This window comes from Meleagris gallopavo, chromosome 19 (genome assembly GCF_000146605.3).
Source record: "Meleagris gallopavo isolate NT-WF06-2002-E0010 breed Aviagen turkey brand Nicholas breeding stock chromosome 19, Turkey_5.1, whole genome shotgun sequence".
Taxonomy (NCBI): domain Eukaryota; kingdom Metazoa; phylum Chordata; class Aves; order Galliformes; family Phasianidae; genus Meleagris; species Meleagris gallopavo.
In genome coordinates, this window is record NC_015029.2 from 432,145 (window position 1) to 448,287 (window position 16,143).

The 16,143-nt window shown below is 58.3% G+C and overlaps 3 protein-coding genes across 3 annotated transcripts in view; 1 reads left to right on the plus strand and 2 right to left on the minus strand.

The window, feature by feature from the left end:
- Positions 1-2,824, plus strand: part of EDF1 (endothelial differentiation related factor 1) — a 3,278-nt gene extending 454 nt beyond the window's left edge. Inside the window, exons 2-5 of the mRNA XM_010721108.1 lie at positions 1-61; positions 809-969; positions 1,578-1,671; positions 2,239-2,824. Of these exons, the coding sequence (XP_010719410.1) occupies positions 1-61; positions 809-969; positions 1,578-1,671; positions 2,239-2,300 (378 nt within the window). The 3' untranslated portion in view covers positions 2,301-2,824. The remainder of the gene's footprint in view (positions 62-808; positions 970-1,577; positions 1,672-2,238) is intronic.
- A 1,071-nt stretch (positions 2,825-3,895) lies between these two features.
- On the minus strand, positions 3,896-13,786 carry MAMDC4 (MAM domain containing 4; the record flags this gene model as incomplete). The annotated part of the gene is given in 30 exon segments (XM_010720683.2): positions 3,896-4,194; positions 4,791-4,966; positions 5,049-5,163; positions 5,238-5,365; positions 5,595-5,729; positions 6,060-6,206; positions 6,325-6,415; positions 6,533-6,654; positions 6,779-6,916; positions 7,080-7,290; positions 7,397-7,527; positions 7,625-7,759; positions 7,969-8,085; positions 8,274-8,379; positions 8,450-8,580; positions 8,677-8,808; positions 8,991-9,104; positions 9,219-9,368; positions 9,495-9,579; positions 10,159-10,317; positions 10,558-10,637; positions 10,743-10,889; positions 11,109-11,237; positions 11,461-11,545; positions 11,623-11,768; positions 11,986-12,111; positions 12,282-12,455; positions 12,539-12,652; positions 13,337-13,603; positions 13,606-13,786. Coding segments are annotated over 30 exon segments (4,020 nt in total), but the record flags the coding sequence as incomplete, so codon positions are not given.
- A 1,085-nt stretch (positions 13,787-14,871) lies between these two features.
- PHPT1 (phosphohistidine phosphatase 1) lies at positions 14,872-16,143 on the minus strand (the record flags this gene model as incomplete). Its single annotated transcript, XM_010721109.1, has 2 exons — positions 14,872-15,319; positions 16,018-16,143. Coding segments are annotated over 2 exons (219 nt in total), but the record flags the coding sequence as incomplete, so codon positions are not given.

The window sequence follows — 16,143 nt, forward strand, 5'->3', positions numbered from 1 at the left end:
CTCCCGCAGGCGGTGCTGGCGGCGCAGCGGCGGGGAGAGGACGTGGAGACCTCCAAGAAGTGTGAGTACGGCGCGGCCCCGGGATCCCGGAGATGGGCGGGCGGCGGCCGTACCTCTGCTGGTCGCGCACGCTGAAGAAGTCCCGTGGCTGCTCCGCCTCCCCGTGGGGCAGCTCTTTAAAATCCCCATTTCCCGGCTGGTGCGAATTGTGAAGCTGTTCCCCGCGCTGCCGTCAAGGCGCACGCGGCGGGGCGGCCCGGCGCTGAGCGTCAGACACCGACGTTAGGGATTCAAACTGGCCACAGTGTTCTGGTTAAGTAACAAAGCAAGCAGCGTATTTCTGAACCTCTGGCTTCCAGCAAAGCTACGCAGTGTTACTGCTTGCTTCTCAGTAGCATCAGAAACTTGGGTGGAAGCGGCCTTGTAAGTAAGCAAACAAGGCCCGAGTTGAAATATTAAATCCCCCTGTGCCGTAGCAAAAACATACATGCACGGAATGAAATTGGAACATGAAATCCCCAAGTAATAGCAAAAATTTGCATGTATGGAGTGACGCTCAGATGTTGCAGTAGAGAAAAGGGAGGGCCTGGAATGACTGTGTTTAGATGTCAGCATTTAACAGGATTGAGATAAGACATTCCCTGACCTTCGGCAGGCAGGATACTGTTGAGGTCACTGCTGATGTTGGCATGAATCCTTGAAAACTCCCTGGGATTCTGGGCAGCTGAGTGTTTTGATACCTCTTGGTGCAGCTCTGAGCCTTGTTTTGTTTGTTCTTGTGTTTTTTTGTTCTTGCTTTGAATGATAGGGGCAGCAGGCCAAAACAAACAACACTTCATCACAAAGAACACAGCCAAGCTCGACCGAGAGACAGAAGAGCTGCACCATGACAGAGTTCCCCTGGAGGTGGGCAAAGTAATCCAGCAGGGTCGGCAGAGCAAGGGCATGACACAGAAGGACTTGGCCACAGTAAGTATTGCCCAGCATCCTCCGGCCCCTGCTCTTACTGTCTGGAGATGAATACAGACACCTCGTGGCAGCTGAAGTTAGACTTTTCTCCTGTTTCCACATGGGTTCTATGAAGTTTGGTGAATGTAGCGTCTCTGATGTCTAATCTCCAGGAGAATTAGTTGTGTAGACTTAGGGGATCATTCCTGCAGCCTTTGAACATCTGCTTAGAGCCCAGGCAGTGTCACTGCCGATGAGCTGGAGGCTTCTCCCTGCTCCTCTTCCCATGGGCTCAGCATCAGTGAGGTTTTTTTGTATTCTCTGTGCCTGATACTGTGTTCAGAAGCTCATTGCTTTACTAACGAGCTTTAGTACTTGGTGGTTTTCCTCCTGGGATGCTAAGAGCAGTCTGTCCAGGATGTGTCACTATCACTCTGACACCTGGTTTGTGGAGGGATCTCACTGACCACGCTGCAAGCTTAGAAGCAGGTGCTGTGTCCTCTGATCCTAATCTAATTATCCTCTGGCATAATTAGAGGTTGTTACTTATCTGAGTGAGTACTGGGAGTTTGGTTCTGAGTGTTTACTTTGTGTGGAGCCAATGTTTGAGGCATATAATCTCTTTTTAGAAAATCAATGAAAAACCACAAGTCATTGCTGACTACGAATCAGGAAGAGCAATCCCCAATAACCAGGTTATGGGCAAGATTGAAAGAGCCATTGGTAAGTTGAGAAAGTAGACTTCACAAGCAGTGTTTCCAGTGTCTAAGCGGTGCTTTTAAATTATTCAAACTTCCGTGTCAGCACCTGCTCCTGACTGTAGGTTATTGAGGCTGTGGTGTCATTAAGCTGCGTGCTGATAAAAAGCTTGTATCTGCTGACTGAAACAAGAATGCAAAGCTCTTATTCTCCTTTGCTCACTAATGTTATGTGTAGATATGTGCCCTTGGGACATACCCACACATTGTATATGGCCCCTCTAAAAATTCATGATATGCTGTGCTGCTTGAAGGTCTGATGTTAACTCAGGAAAGTATCTTGCATCCACTAGTGTTGATGTGGCTCTTCAGCTCCTGTTCAGATACCATTTTTTAGAAACACAGTCAACTCACGAGCTAACTGGAGCCTTTCTTGTCACTTCTCATGCTCCTATGAGCTGAAGCATGATTCTTCTGAATTTGATTTCCTTGCCTTCTTTTGTGGACACTCTCTCCTTTGTAGCAAAGATTTTAAAGCTGTGAATGAGTGAGTGCACAAAAGCTGATGGTTGTCTCCTTTGTCTTACTCCAGGCCTTAAACTGCGTGGGAAGGATATTGGAAAACCGCTCGAAACTGGCCCCAAAGGGAAATGACAACAAAGCCTCGAAATCAGTTTGCTCAGACTGATCTCGTCTGGCTGGTTCTTCCTAACCACCGGAATCTCTCTTCATATTGCCAAGCTGAACAAGAGGGTTTCAGACTTGCTTTGGGGGGGAAATCTGCAGAATCTGTACCTGCTGTAAAAAGGCAACCTTAAAGAAGCGATTGTCCTGATTTTGTTTTTTCCTTCCTCCTTTTCAGAGATTGATGAACTAAACCTCCCCAGCCCTCCCCCCCCCAAAAAAAAATACTGCATCTAATTTGCCAGAAAACACGTACGTCTTGGTGTTTAGAAGCAGCTAATGTTAAGATACTTGGAGCTGTCTGAAATGTGATCATTTGATTGGAGCAATTTTGGGGAAGGGTGGGATATATTATAAATAACTTGGGAGAGTTGAGGTTTGATCAGTGTCTGCATTTGAAATGATGACTAAGTCACTGCATTGCAATGACATTTTTGTTCCTTCCAGCCTGTTTTAAAGAGATCTATAATAAAGTTTGATACCCTTCAGTTGCATAGGGTGGTTGCTTCGTGTTTACCAGCTGGCTGTAAACTTCTGTGGTTGGATGGTACCGGTGCTCTTAGCACCCTTGCTCTTCTGGGAGTGTTACGGATCTACCTGAAGCGTGCAGGGTAACAGCTGGTGTTGTCACAGCATCTTCACTGCTCTGCTTCTTCCCCTGCCTATTAGCACTGCAGCTTTGGCTTACAGCCCAGAGATGAAATCAATACTCTGTTTTTATCTTGTGTGGAGGTGAGTAGAGTCTCTGGCATTGTACAAATCAAGGCTGATGCAGAGACAATGGGGCGTTCATGTGAAGCCAAAGCCCTCCTTATGTCCTTGTTAACCTTCCTGTTGTGCACTGCCAGAGTGGGAGCAGTGGTGGAGCTTTAATACCTGTGTTTGATGTGACTCTGGCATACCCTAAGTGGAAAAGAGCCGAAGAGAGAGTTGTCTGCAGCAGGATGAGAGGAAAGGCGGGCTTCTGCAAACCACAGCAGTGGCATGCTGTGTTCCCTTCAGCCAAGCTGTGTAAGTTTCAGGAGAGCAGACTTGTTAATGAGACATTTGCCTCTGCAGAGGCTGAACGGGTTTGTCTGCTGTTGCAGTTACATGGCAGGCTTGCCAAGGGCAAGGGGATGAAATTGTTTTTAAAGCTGTGGGGAAAAAATGAGTGATCCCGGGCTTAAGAGTGTGCCAGGGCCTGGCTGCTGCAGTGGATGATGTGGCCCTGAGCCCAGCCTGTGCCTTGGGAGAGCTTTTCATTTCCCAATGAAACTGAAATGTGAAGTCTGAAGAGTCCTTGAAACAAGCTGTGCTGCACAGTGCTTCCTGCCCAACCACCTCCACCCTCCCCATTCAGTCCTACCTGGCTGCCCGGGATCTCCTGTGCCCTGGGAGCTGCTAGGCTGCTCCCTGGGGCTTAATCCTGGGACTGGGAAACCCTGGAGGTTGCACGATGGCACACTTTACCCTTCCATCTGAGCAGTGGGCAGCCAACAGGACCCTGCTCATCTGGGATGGCAGTTCTGCAAGAAGCTCCCGCTCCCTGAGTGTCGAAGCATGGACACATCACGCCATCTCCATGTGGTGTGGAAAGTTCATGTTATAAAAAACAGCAGTGCTGTTCCCACGTGTGTGGAGGTAGTGGTGGAAATGGCCGCGCTGTGCCCCCAGGGCTGCTGCCTGCTGTTGCTCTGCGGTGTGAGACGTGGGGTAGTGAGCGTGCTGTGGGGCTGCAGCTGCAGGCTGGATGGAGTGCGAGGTTCTGTGGGAGGGATGCTCTGCCCTGGGCACCTCGTGGGCACGAGGAGGTGGAGGGTGGTGCTGTCTTAGTTCAGTCTTCATCCCGCTCTTTTGGCACTTGCGCTATACTGACCTTGTCCTGTAAAGAAGGGTCATCATGAGTTGGTTGCTGTAAGCATAGTCTGATAGGAAATATAAGGTTCTGGGGGTGATGACCCATGTGCCAGCATGGGGTGGGGGGCCCAGCAGCCGTGCTGCATTGCGAGGCCAGAAGGGCTCCATCCTTTGGGATCGGCCCCGGCACAGCTGCGGGAATTGGTGGCTCTGCTGGGGGCTGTGTGGCACAATCTCCTCAAAGGAAACTGAATGTAGTTTCAGCTGCCTCTGCAGGTTGGAAGGTGCTGGCTCGAGGAGAAGGAACAATGTTTGCACGACCTGCTCCCCAGTGGGGCTGTGGGGAGGAGGAGCGCAGCCTCAGCTGTTTCTGGAACAAATGCCTGATCACAGTAGCAAAGTATCCAGGTCAGTCCCGCAGCCCTGGGGTCACTCATTTGCCAGTGCTCAGATAAGGGGCAGAGCCCTTTGCCCCTCTCTGATGTGTTGGCAGGCCGTGGGCTCATTGAATGCCTTCTGGGATTTGCTGAGCTTTTAGAAAGCATTGTTTTGGTGCTGCTGGGGGCACTGAGCCAACAGGAAGAGTCCTGCACATCCCCCAGCACCAGAGCTGCTGCTTACATCTCGAAAAGTGATGTTGTCGAAGCCCTGAGGGGTGTTGCTCTCCACAGCCATCCCGCTCCCCTGCGCTCTCCTCTTCAGCCAGTACCGGCAACCAACCGCCGCCAGTGCCAGCACGATGACAGCCAGCAGCAGGCCAAGCACCACTTCTGCCACAAAGCCACTGGAAGACTTCACTACAGAGGAAGAAAGATGCTGCCAGGTTTGCAGGGACCACGGTCACAAAGAATTTGTGATATTGTTGGGGATGACCCATACCTTTCCCTGGTGCCTCTGGGTTGGAGTCACAGCCTCCAGTGGCACTGTACTCGATATCATCTAGTGCCACGGTCCCCTCCATTGGCCACATCTGCGAGGTGATCTCAAAGACAATCTGTGTGGGAAGGTGCGATGCTGGGCTCGGTGTGTAGGGAGGGCACCCAGCATCCTGGGAGGGCACCCGCTCACCTGGAACTCACTGGGACTCTCCAAAGGCACCGTGCTGCCTTGCCAGCCTTGGCTCCTCTGCCCTGCCACGCTCCATGCTGTGCGCTGCCCCTCCACGCTCTGCAGCTTCACCTGCAGCTCCCCGCCAGCTGCAGCACAGGGGGACAGCTGTCCCTGTATCAGCAGCAGCTCGGAGCCCACAGGAGCAGCCAGGCCCTCTGTGGGACTGCAGTGCCTGGCAGAACCCCACTGCCCTGCAAGAGCTGTGCCAGGCTGCAACCCCAGAGCTCCCAGCCGTTCCCCGGCTCCCGCTGTAGGCTAAAGCCCCCTCCCCAGGGGCAGCACCCTCCCTTGCCCAACCCCTGGGACAGCTCTCACAGAGGTGCTCCGGGATGTCCATGTGGTACCAGAAGTGCAGGCAGCCGGCAGTGGTGGCGGGGAGGTGCTGGCTCTCCAGCCGGGCAGCGGTGCCCCCTGCGCCCAGCACACGGGTGTCGAAGTGCATGTAGTGACCTGGAGGGCAGGGTGGCATGTAGGATGGCCCCTGTGCCACAGTCCTCCCTGCTCCTCACTGCCTTTGGGCTCAGGCTGTGGGCCACCGTACAGCCAGCTGACACAGTGTGTGCAGGACTGTGCTGCTGACTGGGGGCAACAGCCCTCGTGAGGTCTGTCCTTTATGTAACAGCCCATGCCTGGGGCCAGGACAGAGCTGATGAAGGCACCGATCTGCATCCCAGCTCGTTTAGGCCTCCACTCCATCCCCAGTGGAGGGGACATTCACATCCCTCCTCAGCTCCTGCTGCTTCCCCCAAACCACACCAGGTCTCCCTGAGGGTCTCCTACCATCCTCTGTGCCCAGGGTGTGGTCCTGCTTGGGGCCAGGGTACTTGGCCAGGGGGACGCCGCTCTTCCAGCCCCAGGCGAAGCCGTGCAGGCGCTCATCTGAGGGGCTGCTCCAGCCACACGTGTCCCACTCAAAGTCACAGGATGCTGGGTGGAAACATGGGTTAAGACACACGCTCTGCTTGGTGCTAGTGGTGGATGGAAGGGCTGTCCCCATCCCCATGGCCGTGTGTCCCCATGGGGTGCCCAGCACACATGCTTCCACCTGGCTCAGGGCAGGCTCCATCTGACACATGCAGGTCATCCAGTGCCATGTAGCTGTGCTCATTCCCAGCTCCCACCGCCTCAAACACCACCTGCAGGGAGGGCATGCTAAGGCTGGCAGCCATGCAGTGTAGGGGGGATACCCATTGTCAGCACGGCCCCTCCTGCAGCCTCCATCCCACTGGGAGCTGCCTGGGGACCTTCCTCACCTTCCAATCTGTGTCTGCCTGAACAGTGACGTGCCCACGGTGCCAGGTATCACCCTCCATCGCACTGATGCTGAACAGCTTCCTCTGCTCACCGTTTTCCTCCACAAGGACGTGGAGAGTCCCTGCTCAGGGCAAGGAGATGCTGAACGGCACCATGCTGCATGTTCACGGCACAGGGCAGCACTCGGCCCATGGCACCCAACCCGTGCTGAGTGGGGGACATGGCTTGGAGCACACAGGGCTCACCTGGGGCTGCAGCACTCAGCTGGTACCAGAAAGCCAGGCACTGGGCAGGCACAGAGCGCCGGTACAGCGCAGAGCTGAGTGTGGCCACGTGCCCCATGGGCAGCGAGTGCTTGCTGGTGTTCACCACCATGTAATGACCTGGTGATAAAGAAGACCCCATGCTGTGATTGGCCCATGCCTGGCTCTCCCGGGGGCACTGATCTGCGTGGGCAGCCCCCATGTGGCTGGGGGCCGTGGGCTGAGAGTTGCAGCCATACAGGCAGGGTAGACAGCAGTGCACCCAGAGCCCCAGCGCCAGTACCTGTGGTAGTGCCAGTGGTGTGGTCAGCCACGGGGCCAGTGGTGATGCCGGTGCCACCGCTCTGCCACCACCACTGCCCACTGCCCGCCAGCCCGCAGGCGCCCGCCTCAAAGGAGCAGGAGAGCTCGGCCCCGCAGGCACCCGCCGTCAGCGCCACGTCGTCCAGCGCCACATCGCCCACAAAGCCGTCCCGCAGGGCCTCGAAGGCCAGCTGCCGCCGGGCCAGACAGCGGCTTCAGAGTAGCCTGGTCTGTGCCCCCCGGCACAGAGACCCGGCCCGGCACAGCCCCGTGCCACCTCACACCCCTTGCCCTCACCCGGTAGTGCTGCTGCCCCGTGGCAGGGAGTGTCGCCAGCCCGCGGTGCCACACACTGCCCTGGCTGCCCCGCTGAGTCCACAGCACCGTCTCCTCCGCTCCCTGCAGCTGCAGCTTGAGGCTCAGAGTGCCTGGGAGGAGGGCGGCGGTGGGAGCCGGTGTTGCATCTGGCCTCAACATGGCACCACAGAGCCTGGGCCGTGCTGGTGAGGACGGAGGGTCACATACCGATCTGCGGGCCAGCCAGGCGGTACCAGAAGGTGAGGCAGCGCGGGGCAGCAGCTGGCTCCTGGCTGTAGGTGATGAGCTGTGCACACTGCCCACGGCTCCATGGTGCCGAGGGGTCCGCGGCCAGGAAGTATCCTGAACAGTGGGAACAACCGAGCTGCACTCATCCATCCTTCTCTCATTGCTATGTCCCCAGTTCAGGGACTGAGTGCCTTTGCCGTTCAGCTGAGCTTACTCTCTTCCCAGGGCTGCCCACGACACACAAGGCATATCCAACTCTGGGGACTGGGGCAGCAGGGCCACTCTCATGCCCCAGGATGGCATGAGAGGAGCCAGGCCCTTACCCGATCCGGTGGTGTGGTCAGAGCCCTGCCCCTGCCCTGTGCTGCGGACCCACTGGAAGTCACTGCCCCGGTCCTGGTACCAGCCGCACAGGTCCGCCTCGAAGTTGCAGGACAGCTCTGCCCAGAGAGAGGCGGCAGTGCAGATAAGGCACCCGGCGCATCTCCCTGCCACCTGCTCCAGGCAGCAGTGAGAGTTGGGGACAGGAGGTGTGCTCAGCCCAGCCCAGAGACCAGCTGCAGGGCTGGGGACACTGAGGGCACCCAGCAGCCCCTGCAGCTCAAGACGCCCGTGTGTCCCCATGCACCTGCAGCCCCCAGGGGCTCTGTGCCAGGGTCACACTGCACAAACGTCACGTTGTCGATGGCAATTTCCGCTGGGTCCTGCAGCTCCGCCATCCCCAGCAGCTCGACCTGTGGAGTGGTGGTAGTGAGCCCTGGTGGCCATGGCCCTGCACCCAGCCAGGCCATCCCTTGGCCATACCTGGAAGGGCCGGGTCCTCTCCCCCAGTGGGACATGGACGTGCTCCCAGGTTGTGCTGCCGTGCCCCCGCATGTGCCAGGCCAGGTGCGTCATGTCCGTGGAGTGCTCCATGACAGCAACAGCAAGGAAACCTGAGCATAAGAGGTGGTGCTGGGGACAAGGGCAGCATTGCCCAGCACCACCCAGCCTGCAGCCAGGGCTGGCAAGGCTCGGCCAGGCAGGGATACCTTGGGGGCCGCTGTGCAGGATGTAGCTCATCTCCATGGCACAGGCCAGGCCGGAGGGACCCAGCAGAGGTGTGCGGACCTTGGCGGGAGCCACCATTTGTCCTTCTCCTCTCTGAAGGGCCAAGAAAGCTCCTGGGCAAGGAAACAGCCTGAGAGGTGGGGGCAGAGCCCCGCACAGCACCCCCTGTTCCCATCACCTCTACCCCTCCCACGAGGACATTCTTCCACCCAAGCAGGAGCAGGCTCTGCGCCTCCCGGGCTTCTGTAGTCCTGGGGACCGGGGAGCACTGTCTGTGCGGTGGGAATGGCCTCACCTGCTCCCACAAGGGCAATGGCCGTGGGCTCGGTGGCCCTCTGCACAGCCCAGCGCAGCTGGCCCACGCTGGTGTCGTGCCAACCCCCAGCCCCTTCCTCGAAGGTGGTCGCTCCTGCAACACCCATAGGTCAGCACAACCACGCCACGGTGCTTCCAGGACCCCCCGGCACTGCGAGGGCTGCAGGCAGGGTGAGCTGGGTGCCCCACATCCACTGCTGGCTCTCACCACAGTTGTTCTCATCGGAGCCATCAGCACACGCCTTGGCGAAGTCACAGGCCAGCTCGGCACTGACACAGCCCCCATCGTCGCAGGAGAATTCCTCTGCTGCGCAGGGGCTGGCACGGGCCCAGCCTGGCAGTTCCATGGGAGCTGGCTCTGATGGCAAAAGCCCCGGACTAGAGGGTGGCACTGAGAGGGTGTGAGGCTGAGCCTGGTTCCAGGCATTGCCCTAGCACTGCCCTTCCAGCTGCAGCCCCCCACGTGCTCCCCACCCCAGCTCACCCTGCTGCAGCACACAGCCCGGAGACAGGACCAGGTCGTCCACAGCCACGGTGCCCCCGCTGCCCGCCTCCCCTGTGATCAGCACCTGTAGGAAGCACCGCGGTGGTCGTCAGCACACCCCTGGGGAAGGGTCTTTGTGGAGGTTAGGGTGATGCTGCGGCTGCAAGCAGTGGGTTTGGGGTAGTGGTGCTGCCCTTGTGCATGTCCCATGTCCTGCCGCTGCCCAGCGTGCCACCGGGTGCTGCTGGGGTGCCAATACGGGTGCCCCCACAGCTGGGAGGCGTTGGGCAGGTGGGTGGCCATAGGGGAGGGCAGATGGGTGGGGGGAAGTTGTGGGGTGACATGGTGTGTGTGAGGACTGTTCCCCACTCCTGCAGGGTGGTTTCTGGGCTCTGGGCGGATTTGTAAATGGAGGATGTGGGGACGCACCAGGAGGCTCAGCCCTGGCCTCTGGTTCCCAGTCCAACCCTTATCACTGGTCCCATGAGAGCATGCTGGGGGTGCACAGACCAGAGACATGGCATGGGGGAGCCCCTTGTCTTGGGGCAGTGCTGGTGGAGGCTGCTGTAGGGGCAGGCTTTGGGGCCAGGGCAGTGCCCCTGCCAGGCCCCCAGTTTGAGAGGGGCCATGGGTACCCCACTCACCCAGCACAGTCCCAGCCCACCTTGAAGCTCTCTGTCAAATTGAAGTCCACTCGCTCACGGACCCAACAGCTGCCTGTGTCCCCTGTTCTCTCTCTGACCAGGTGCTCGGTGGAGTTGATCACATAGGAGATGCTGAGGCTGCTGATGGCTGAGCCGTGGAGATGACAGTACAGCACGAGCTGGGGCCGGGTGGTAGCAGTGAGCCACTCACACATGGGGCTGGAGAAGCTCAGTGCTCCCACTAGGTACTGGAGATGCCACCAACCACCCCTAGACCCATCGTCCTCGCCAGGCGAAGAGCCATGGCAGCCCTGACCCCATGCAGGGGTCCCTGCAAATGGGGATCCTGTCCCTCACCACCACCATGCCCATAGGGGTGCTGTCCCCTGCCCTGCACACAAGTGCCCATAGTGACTCACAGAGCAGGAGTTGGTGGCCTGGAAAGTGGGGCTGCTCAGCCTGGCCACACTGCTGGCTGTGATGGTGTGGAGGAAATAGCCTGAGGAGACACCAGAATGGCTCTGAGCAGGGCTGGGCATGTGGTCAGAAAGGCAGAAGGAATAAGGATGGTGGGAGACATGGGGGACCCACTGCCAGCACACACCTGTAGCACTGTTGGTGCTGTGATCCCGGGTGGGAACACCAGAGGTGGTCCCCAGGCCCATGCTCGTGTTCCTCCCCCATGCTGGCTGCCCAGCCTCTGCTTCCCAGCTGCAAAGATCTTCCTCGAAGGAGCAGAAGGTGAAGAGCTCTGTGGGACAGTGAGAGTAGTGACACATGGATGAAGGCTAGCCCTCCCCAGGCAAGGGGCTGCACAATAGGCTGTGCAGAACCTGCTGGGTGGTTTTATCCCTGCAGCTCTGGGACAGAGCTGGGATAACTCATGCCATCCACGTGCCAACCCATGGTCCCATGGGTTCAGACCCTCTGCCCATCTGCCTCCCCCAGCCCCAGGGCTGGAGATGCTCACGGCACTGCTCTGCGTCTTCATCGGAGCCGTCCCCACAGTCATCGGTGCCATCACAGAAGCGGTCCAGGGCCAGGCAGGATCCTTTGCTGCAGTTGCTCTCCTCTGCCTCGCAGCTCTGCTGCCCAGCCGCTGGGCCGTGGGACACAGCATCAGCACCACTCTGTGCCGGGCTCTCTGCTCTGTTCCCCAGGCTGCTCCCCACACCCAAGGGATGGACTCTCTCTGCCCATTATGCGCCCTGGCTGGGACAGTTGACCCCAGAGCATCACGGGCAGCAGGAAAGCCTGCACAGAACACCAAGGCTAACCACCTCGGTGGGTCCCAGCACCATCCCAGCAGCCACAGCACTCACCTGGCAAGCCGCAGTTCCTGAAGACGATGTCATCGAGTGCCAGCACTGCCCCACACGTGGGCTGCTGTGTCAGGGCGAAGGTGAGCTGCAGTGAGAGGTGAGGGCTGAGTGAGCCTCCCCGACAGCCTCAGCTCCCGGTGCAGTCCAGCATCCCCATCTCACCTGGAACTGCCCCTTGATCCGGCCAGGGTATGCCACCAGCTGGTGCCAGCCCTCAGCCCTGTGCTCGGAGCTCCGCCACAGCTCCACCACCGTGTTCCCAAATGCCGCAGTCAGGCGCAACACCGGGCATGCAGTCTGGTTGAGCCCTGCAGAGAATCCACAGGTGGCCACTGAAATGGGCCTCTGCTGTGGGGTGACTTGGACTGGGGTGGGGACACTTAGGTCCTGCCACCTCCATGTATAGGGCATGAAAGAGGTGAGCGAGATGGCAGAGACCTATCTTGAGGTGTTCTGTCCCTCCCCATTGCCCCCGTGGTTGCCTCCTTGCCCCGGGACCCACTGCAGGATCCTGAGTGCACTCACCACTTCCTGAGAGGTGGTAGGAAGCCCATATCTCACACATGGCAGTTGCCTCCTGCATGACAGGTGACTGGAGCCAGGCAGTGGCTGTGGCCTTTGCCGGTGGGGACATTGTCACCATGAACCACCCTGAGGAGGGCAGAGCAGAGGGGGGGCTGCACCCATGGAGCGGTACCGGCACTGTGGCCAGCACTGCTCCTGCAGGCTTTGCTCCAGCACCCTGCCGGGACAGGAGATCTAGTGCTCTCAAAGCACCCTGGACCAGAGGAGTGAGAGCCCACGCTGCAGCCTCTGCTTACCCCGGTCTGTGCCCATGGTGTGGTCTGAGTGTGGCCCTGTGCCCCATGAGTCCAGGCTGGCTCGGCCCCGTACCCATCTGTAGGTGGAGGTGCTCACATCCCGCCAGCCACAGTCATCATCCTCGAAATCACAGGTGAAGGGGGATCTGAGCACGGTCGAGATCCCCAGGTACCCTGAGGTAAGGGATCAGGGCACAGCTGGGTCAGCCTGGGGAGCTGCGGTGCCCGCATTCCATCACCCGCTCACAGGCACTCACCGCACTGGTTCTCATCGGAGCAGTCACCGCAGTGGCACACAAAGTCGCAGTGCTGCTCAGCCACACTGCCACAGCTGTTGATAGCAGCAGCCCTGCTGGAGGGGATGGACCCAGCTGCCAGAGAAAGGAAGGGCTGAAAACCCCATGGAGGCGCTGGGCAAGGGGTCACTGTGGGTGACAGAGGCTACATGCATCTGTGCAACCCCATTTGGGACCCTGTGTGGGAGAGCACTGGGCTCTCAGCAGCACCATCCCTTGATAGGACCTCCACCTCTGCCCAACAGGCTGGTAGCCAGCGTAGAGCCTGGAGTAAGGCCAAATCCAGCTGGCCTGGGGTCCTGCTTCCTCCCTGGCCTCATGGATTGGCATCATCTCCCAGCACCAGCACTCAGCACCAGAGACCACCAGGGCAGTGGCACCAACCCTGCTGCTGTCACCCCATTAAATCACACCCCTAGTCCAAGCCCCAGCCACCATCTAGGGGAGAACTGGGAAGGTTTGGGTATTCCTTCCTCATGCTGAGCAAAGCCATCAGTGTTGCCCAGCCTGACAGAGACTGTCCCTGGCATTTCCAGCACACACTCACCCCAGGGAATCCCCATTGTGCCTACATGAGGAGAGAACTGGTGGGGGGGGGGGGGGAGAGGGGCATTTCTGCCCCCCAAGCTGGGAAAGCTTTCAGAGCTGCGATGTGCAGCAAGCCCCCAGTGGGGCAAGCATGGGTAGGCCCTGTAGAACTATAGCCCCTCTCACCCCCAGCACAACTCGAGGCACTGCCCCAGCACAGCATCAACTTACCCAGCAGCAGCAGGGCCAGGAGGAGTGTGAGCCCTGACATCACGGGCAGAAGGGATGCAAGGAGGGCAGAAGGGAGTCGGGAGAGGCAGCAGCCAGGAGAAGCCATGCCACAAGCCCCAGGCTGGATTCTGCTCCCCAGGATCTGCTCCTCTCTGGACTTCAGCCCCTCTGTTATCTGTGCTGCTGCGCAGTGCGATTGCAACAGGTGTAGTAAAAGATGGGGCCCGATTCCTGAGTGCGAGAGGGGACACATGGAGGTGAGGAACACAGAGCAGTCAATCCGGCTGGGGCACCCCATGTGCCATCCCAGAGGGCACCGAGCCACACTGCAGAGCATCCCCTGTGGGGCTTTTCCCACTGATCCACAACACTTCTCTCTTTCCTGAGTTTGATGCCCGGTATCTGTTTGGATTCAGGGAATGGGACTCCTGATACCAGGAAGCAGCTGCTTTACCAGGGCACTATGCTGCAACGCTCTCTATGGCAGATGACTTTCTTGCTTGCAGACATGAGCTGTGTGCCTTGTCTCTCCTTGGGGTAGTTTGATCCCTCCCGAGTGAAGGTGACAAGATGCTGCCTCAGGGGACACTTTATCAGGGAGTGTAGTGACAGGACAAAGGGTAAGTGCTCTAAATTGAAAGAGGAGATTTAGGCTAAATGTGAGGAATTCACTCCTCGAGTGGTGAGGCCCTGGCACTGAGGCCCAGAGAAGCTGTGGGTGCCCCATCCCTGGAGGTGCCCAACACCAGGCTGGATGGGACCCTGGGCAGCCTGAGCTGCACCCAGCCCACAGCAGGGAGTCAGAACAGTGATCTTTAACATCCCTTCCAGCCCAAACCATTCTTGTCCATGTCAAATAACTTCCCTGCCCTCATATGAGGCAGCACTGGAGCAACCTAAGCAGCCAGCCTGATCTGCAGCACCCTGAGCTCTCCTGACACCCAAACTTCTGCAGCTTCCTCTGCTGCTTCACCCAACTCCTCATTCCCAATATTGCCTTCGCCATGGAAGTGTAAACAGAAAGCTCTCCTGGAAGAGCAAGCTGGGAAATACCAAGGCACAGAAGTCAGTGCTAGCTACCCAGAGAGTTAAATTCAAGGAGGACCGAGGTGTGATCAATCACTGCCCATGCTCCCTGGAAGCACTGTGCTGTTTCCCAGTGGCTGGGGGCAGAAGATGAAGATGCACATTCTTGCAGGCTACTGTCATTGCTCTGCTCCTTCTGCCCAAGAAGACCAAGCAGACGCTTTGCCCTTCCCTTCGTCAGGCAAAGGGGACCCATTCCTTTCTTGCAGTTGTCTCCCAGCTCTGCTTGGTGCTCTCAGGGCTGCAGGATAGGCACTATTTTCAGAGCCCATCTCACTGACTGCAGCTGCTCCCAAGGCTAATCCTGACATGCACTCTGCTGTCAACATGCCTCCAACAGACATCTGCAGAGCTGGAAGCCTGGGGACTTGCTCCTCACACACTCCCACTGTGAGGAAGCACCAGACCCACCAGACATGCAGGAAGGAGATGAGCCATTAACACAGAACCAAGCAGGGCCAGCGGCGCTCCCCAACATGTTTAATTCTCACATATACATGGACAAATCCTTGCCACAGGGGAAGCCGAGCGCCCACCAGCTTCACCCAGGTAAGGACTTTGCCTGCAGGCTTTGCGGCTCTGTGGCAGGGAGATGGGAAGAGTCCATGGCACATGGGAAGTGTGGTGACAGCAGAGATGGGCGAGTTCCCCAAGAGGATGGAAGCTCATCAGTGCATTGAGTTCAAGAGAGAAGCCCAGCAGAACTCAGGGCGTTGCTGAGCATGGAGACCCCGCTGCCATTTTATGAGTGCTGGAAGCGATCCCACCAGCTCCGGGCTGGTGCTGCTGCCCTGCCAGGTCACATCAGTAGCCTTCATCTGCCCAGGTGATCTCATAATCTGGATACTTGGCTTTCAGCTTCTCTGTAGTCACAGAGTGATTTGCTCGCCCAAAGCCCTGCAAGATGAAAGGGAATTCAGAAATAAAGCAGATGCAGTTATCACCTGCAGAAGAGCCTAGTGAGCCACTGAATCAGTCAAAGCAATCAGATACCCTGGGAGAAAGGTCAGGCCCTATGTCTGTGCAAGCTGAATGGCTGCGACTGAAGCACAGCACTGGCTCAGGCCATGCACAGCTCAGTCTGGAGAAGGCTGCCAGGCAGCACAGCCCCCATCTGAGTGCAGTGCCACCCACCAGCAAGAGTAACCTCTGGAGATGGGAACTGGGAGCAAAGCTGGTGTCACTGCCACCCTCAGAGTGCACTCAGAGTTCCCTGAGGAGCAGATGACAGCTTCAGCAGAGAAGGGGAACAGTGACAGACAAAGGTAAGCAGGCAAGCACTGACTAGTGAGGGGTAGAGGGAAAGCAGTAGTGTGGGACTGCAGCTCCTGCAGGCACCTCCAGTGCAGCACAGCGGCCGTTCAGCTGCGGTCTGCACGCAGCCTCCCACCACCGCCCCGTGCCGGGCAGCAGGACCTGCATGGGCACTGCCACAGCCGCCAGGAAGGAGGAGCCGCACTCTGATCCAACGCAGCAGGGCACGAGGCCCCAGGACTGCCAGCCACCCCGCGAAGGGGCAGCCCGACCCCAGCCCACCTCACACCGGTGCCGCACACGGGGCTCTCCCGCTTCCGCGGTACCACAGCGCTACTCACCACCGAGTACCCGTAGACGTGGATCTTCTTCTCCTGGCTCTGGTGGGAGATGCGGCCGCCGCCCAGGCACTCGCAGTCGAAGCCCTGCGGTTCCAGCTCGGCCGCCGCCCTGTCATAGATATCGGC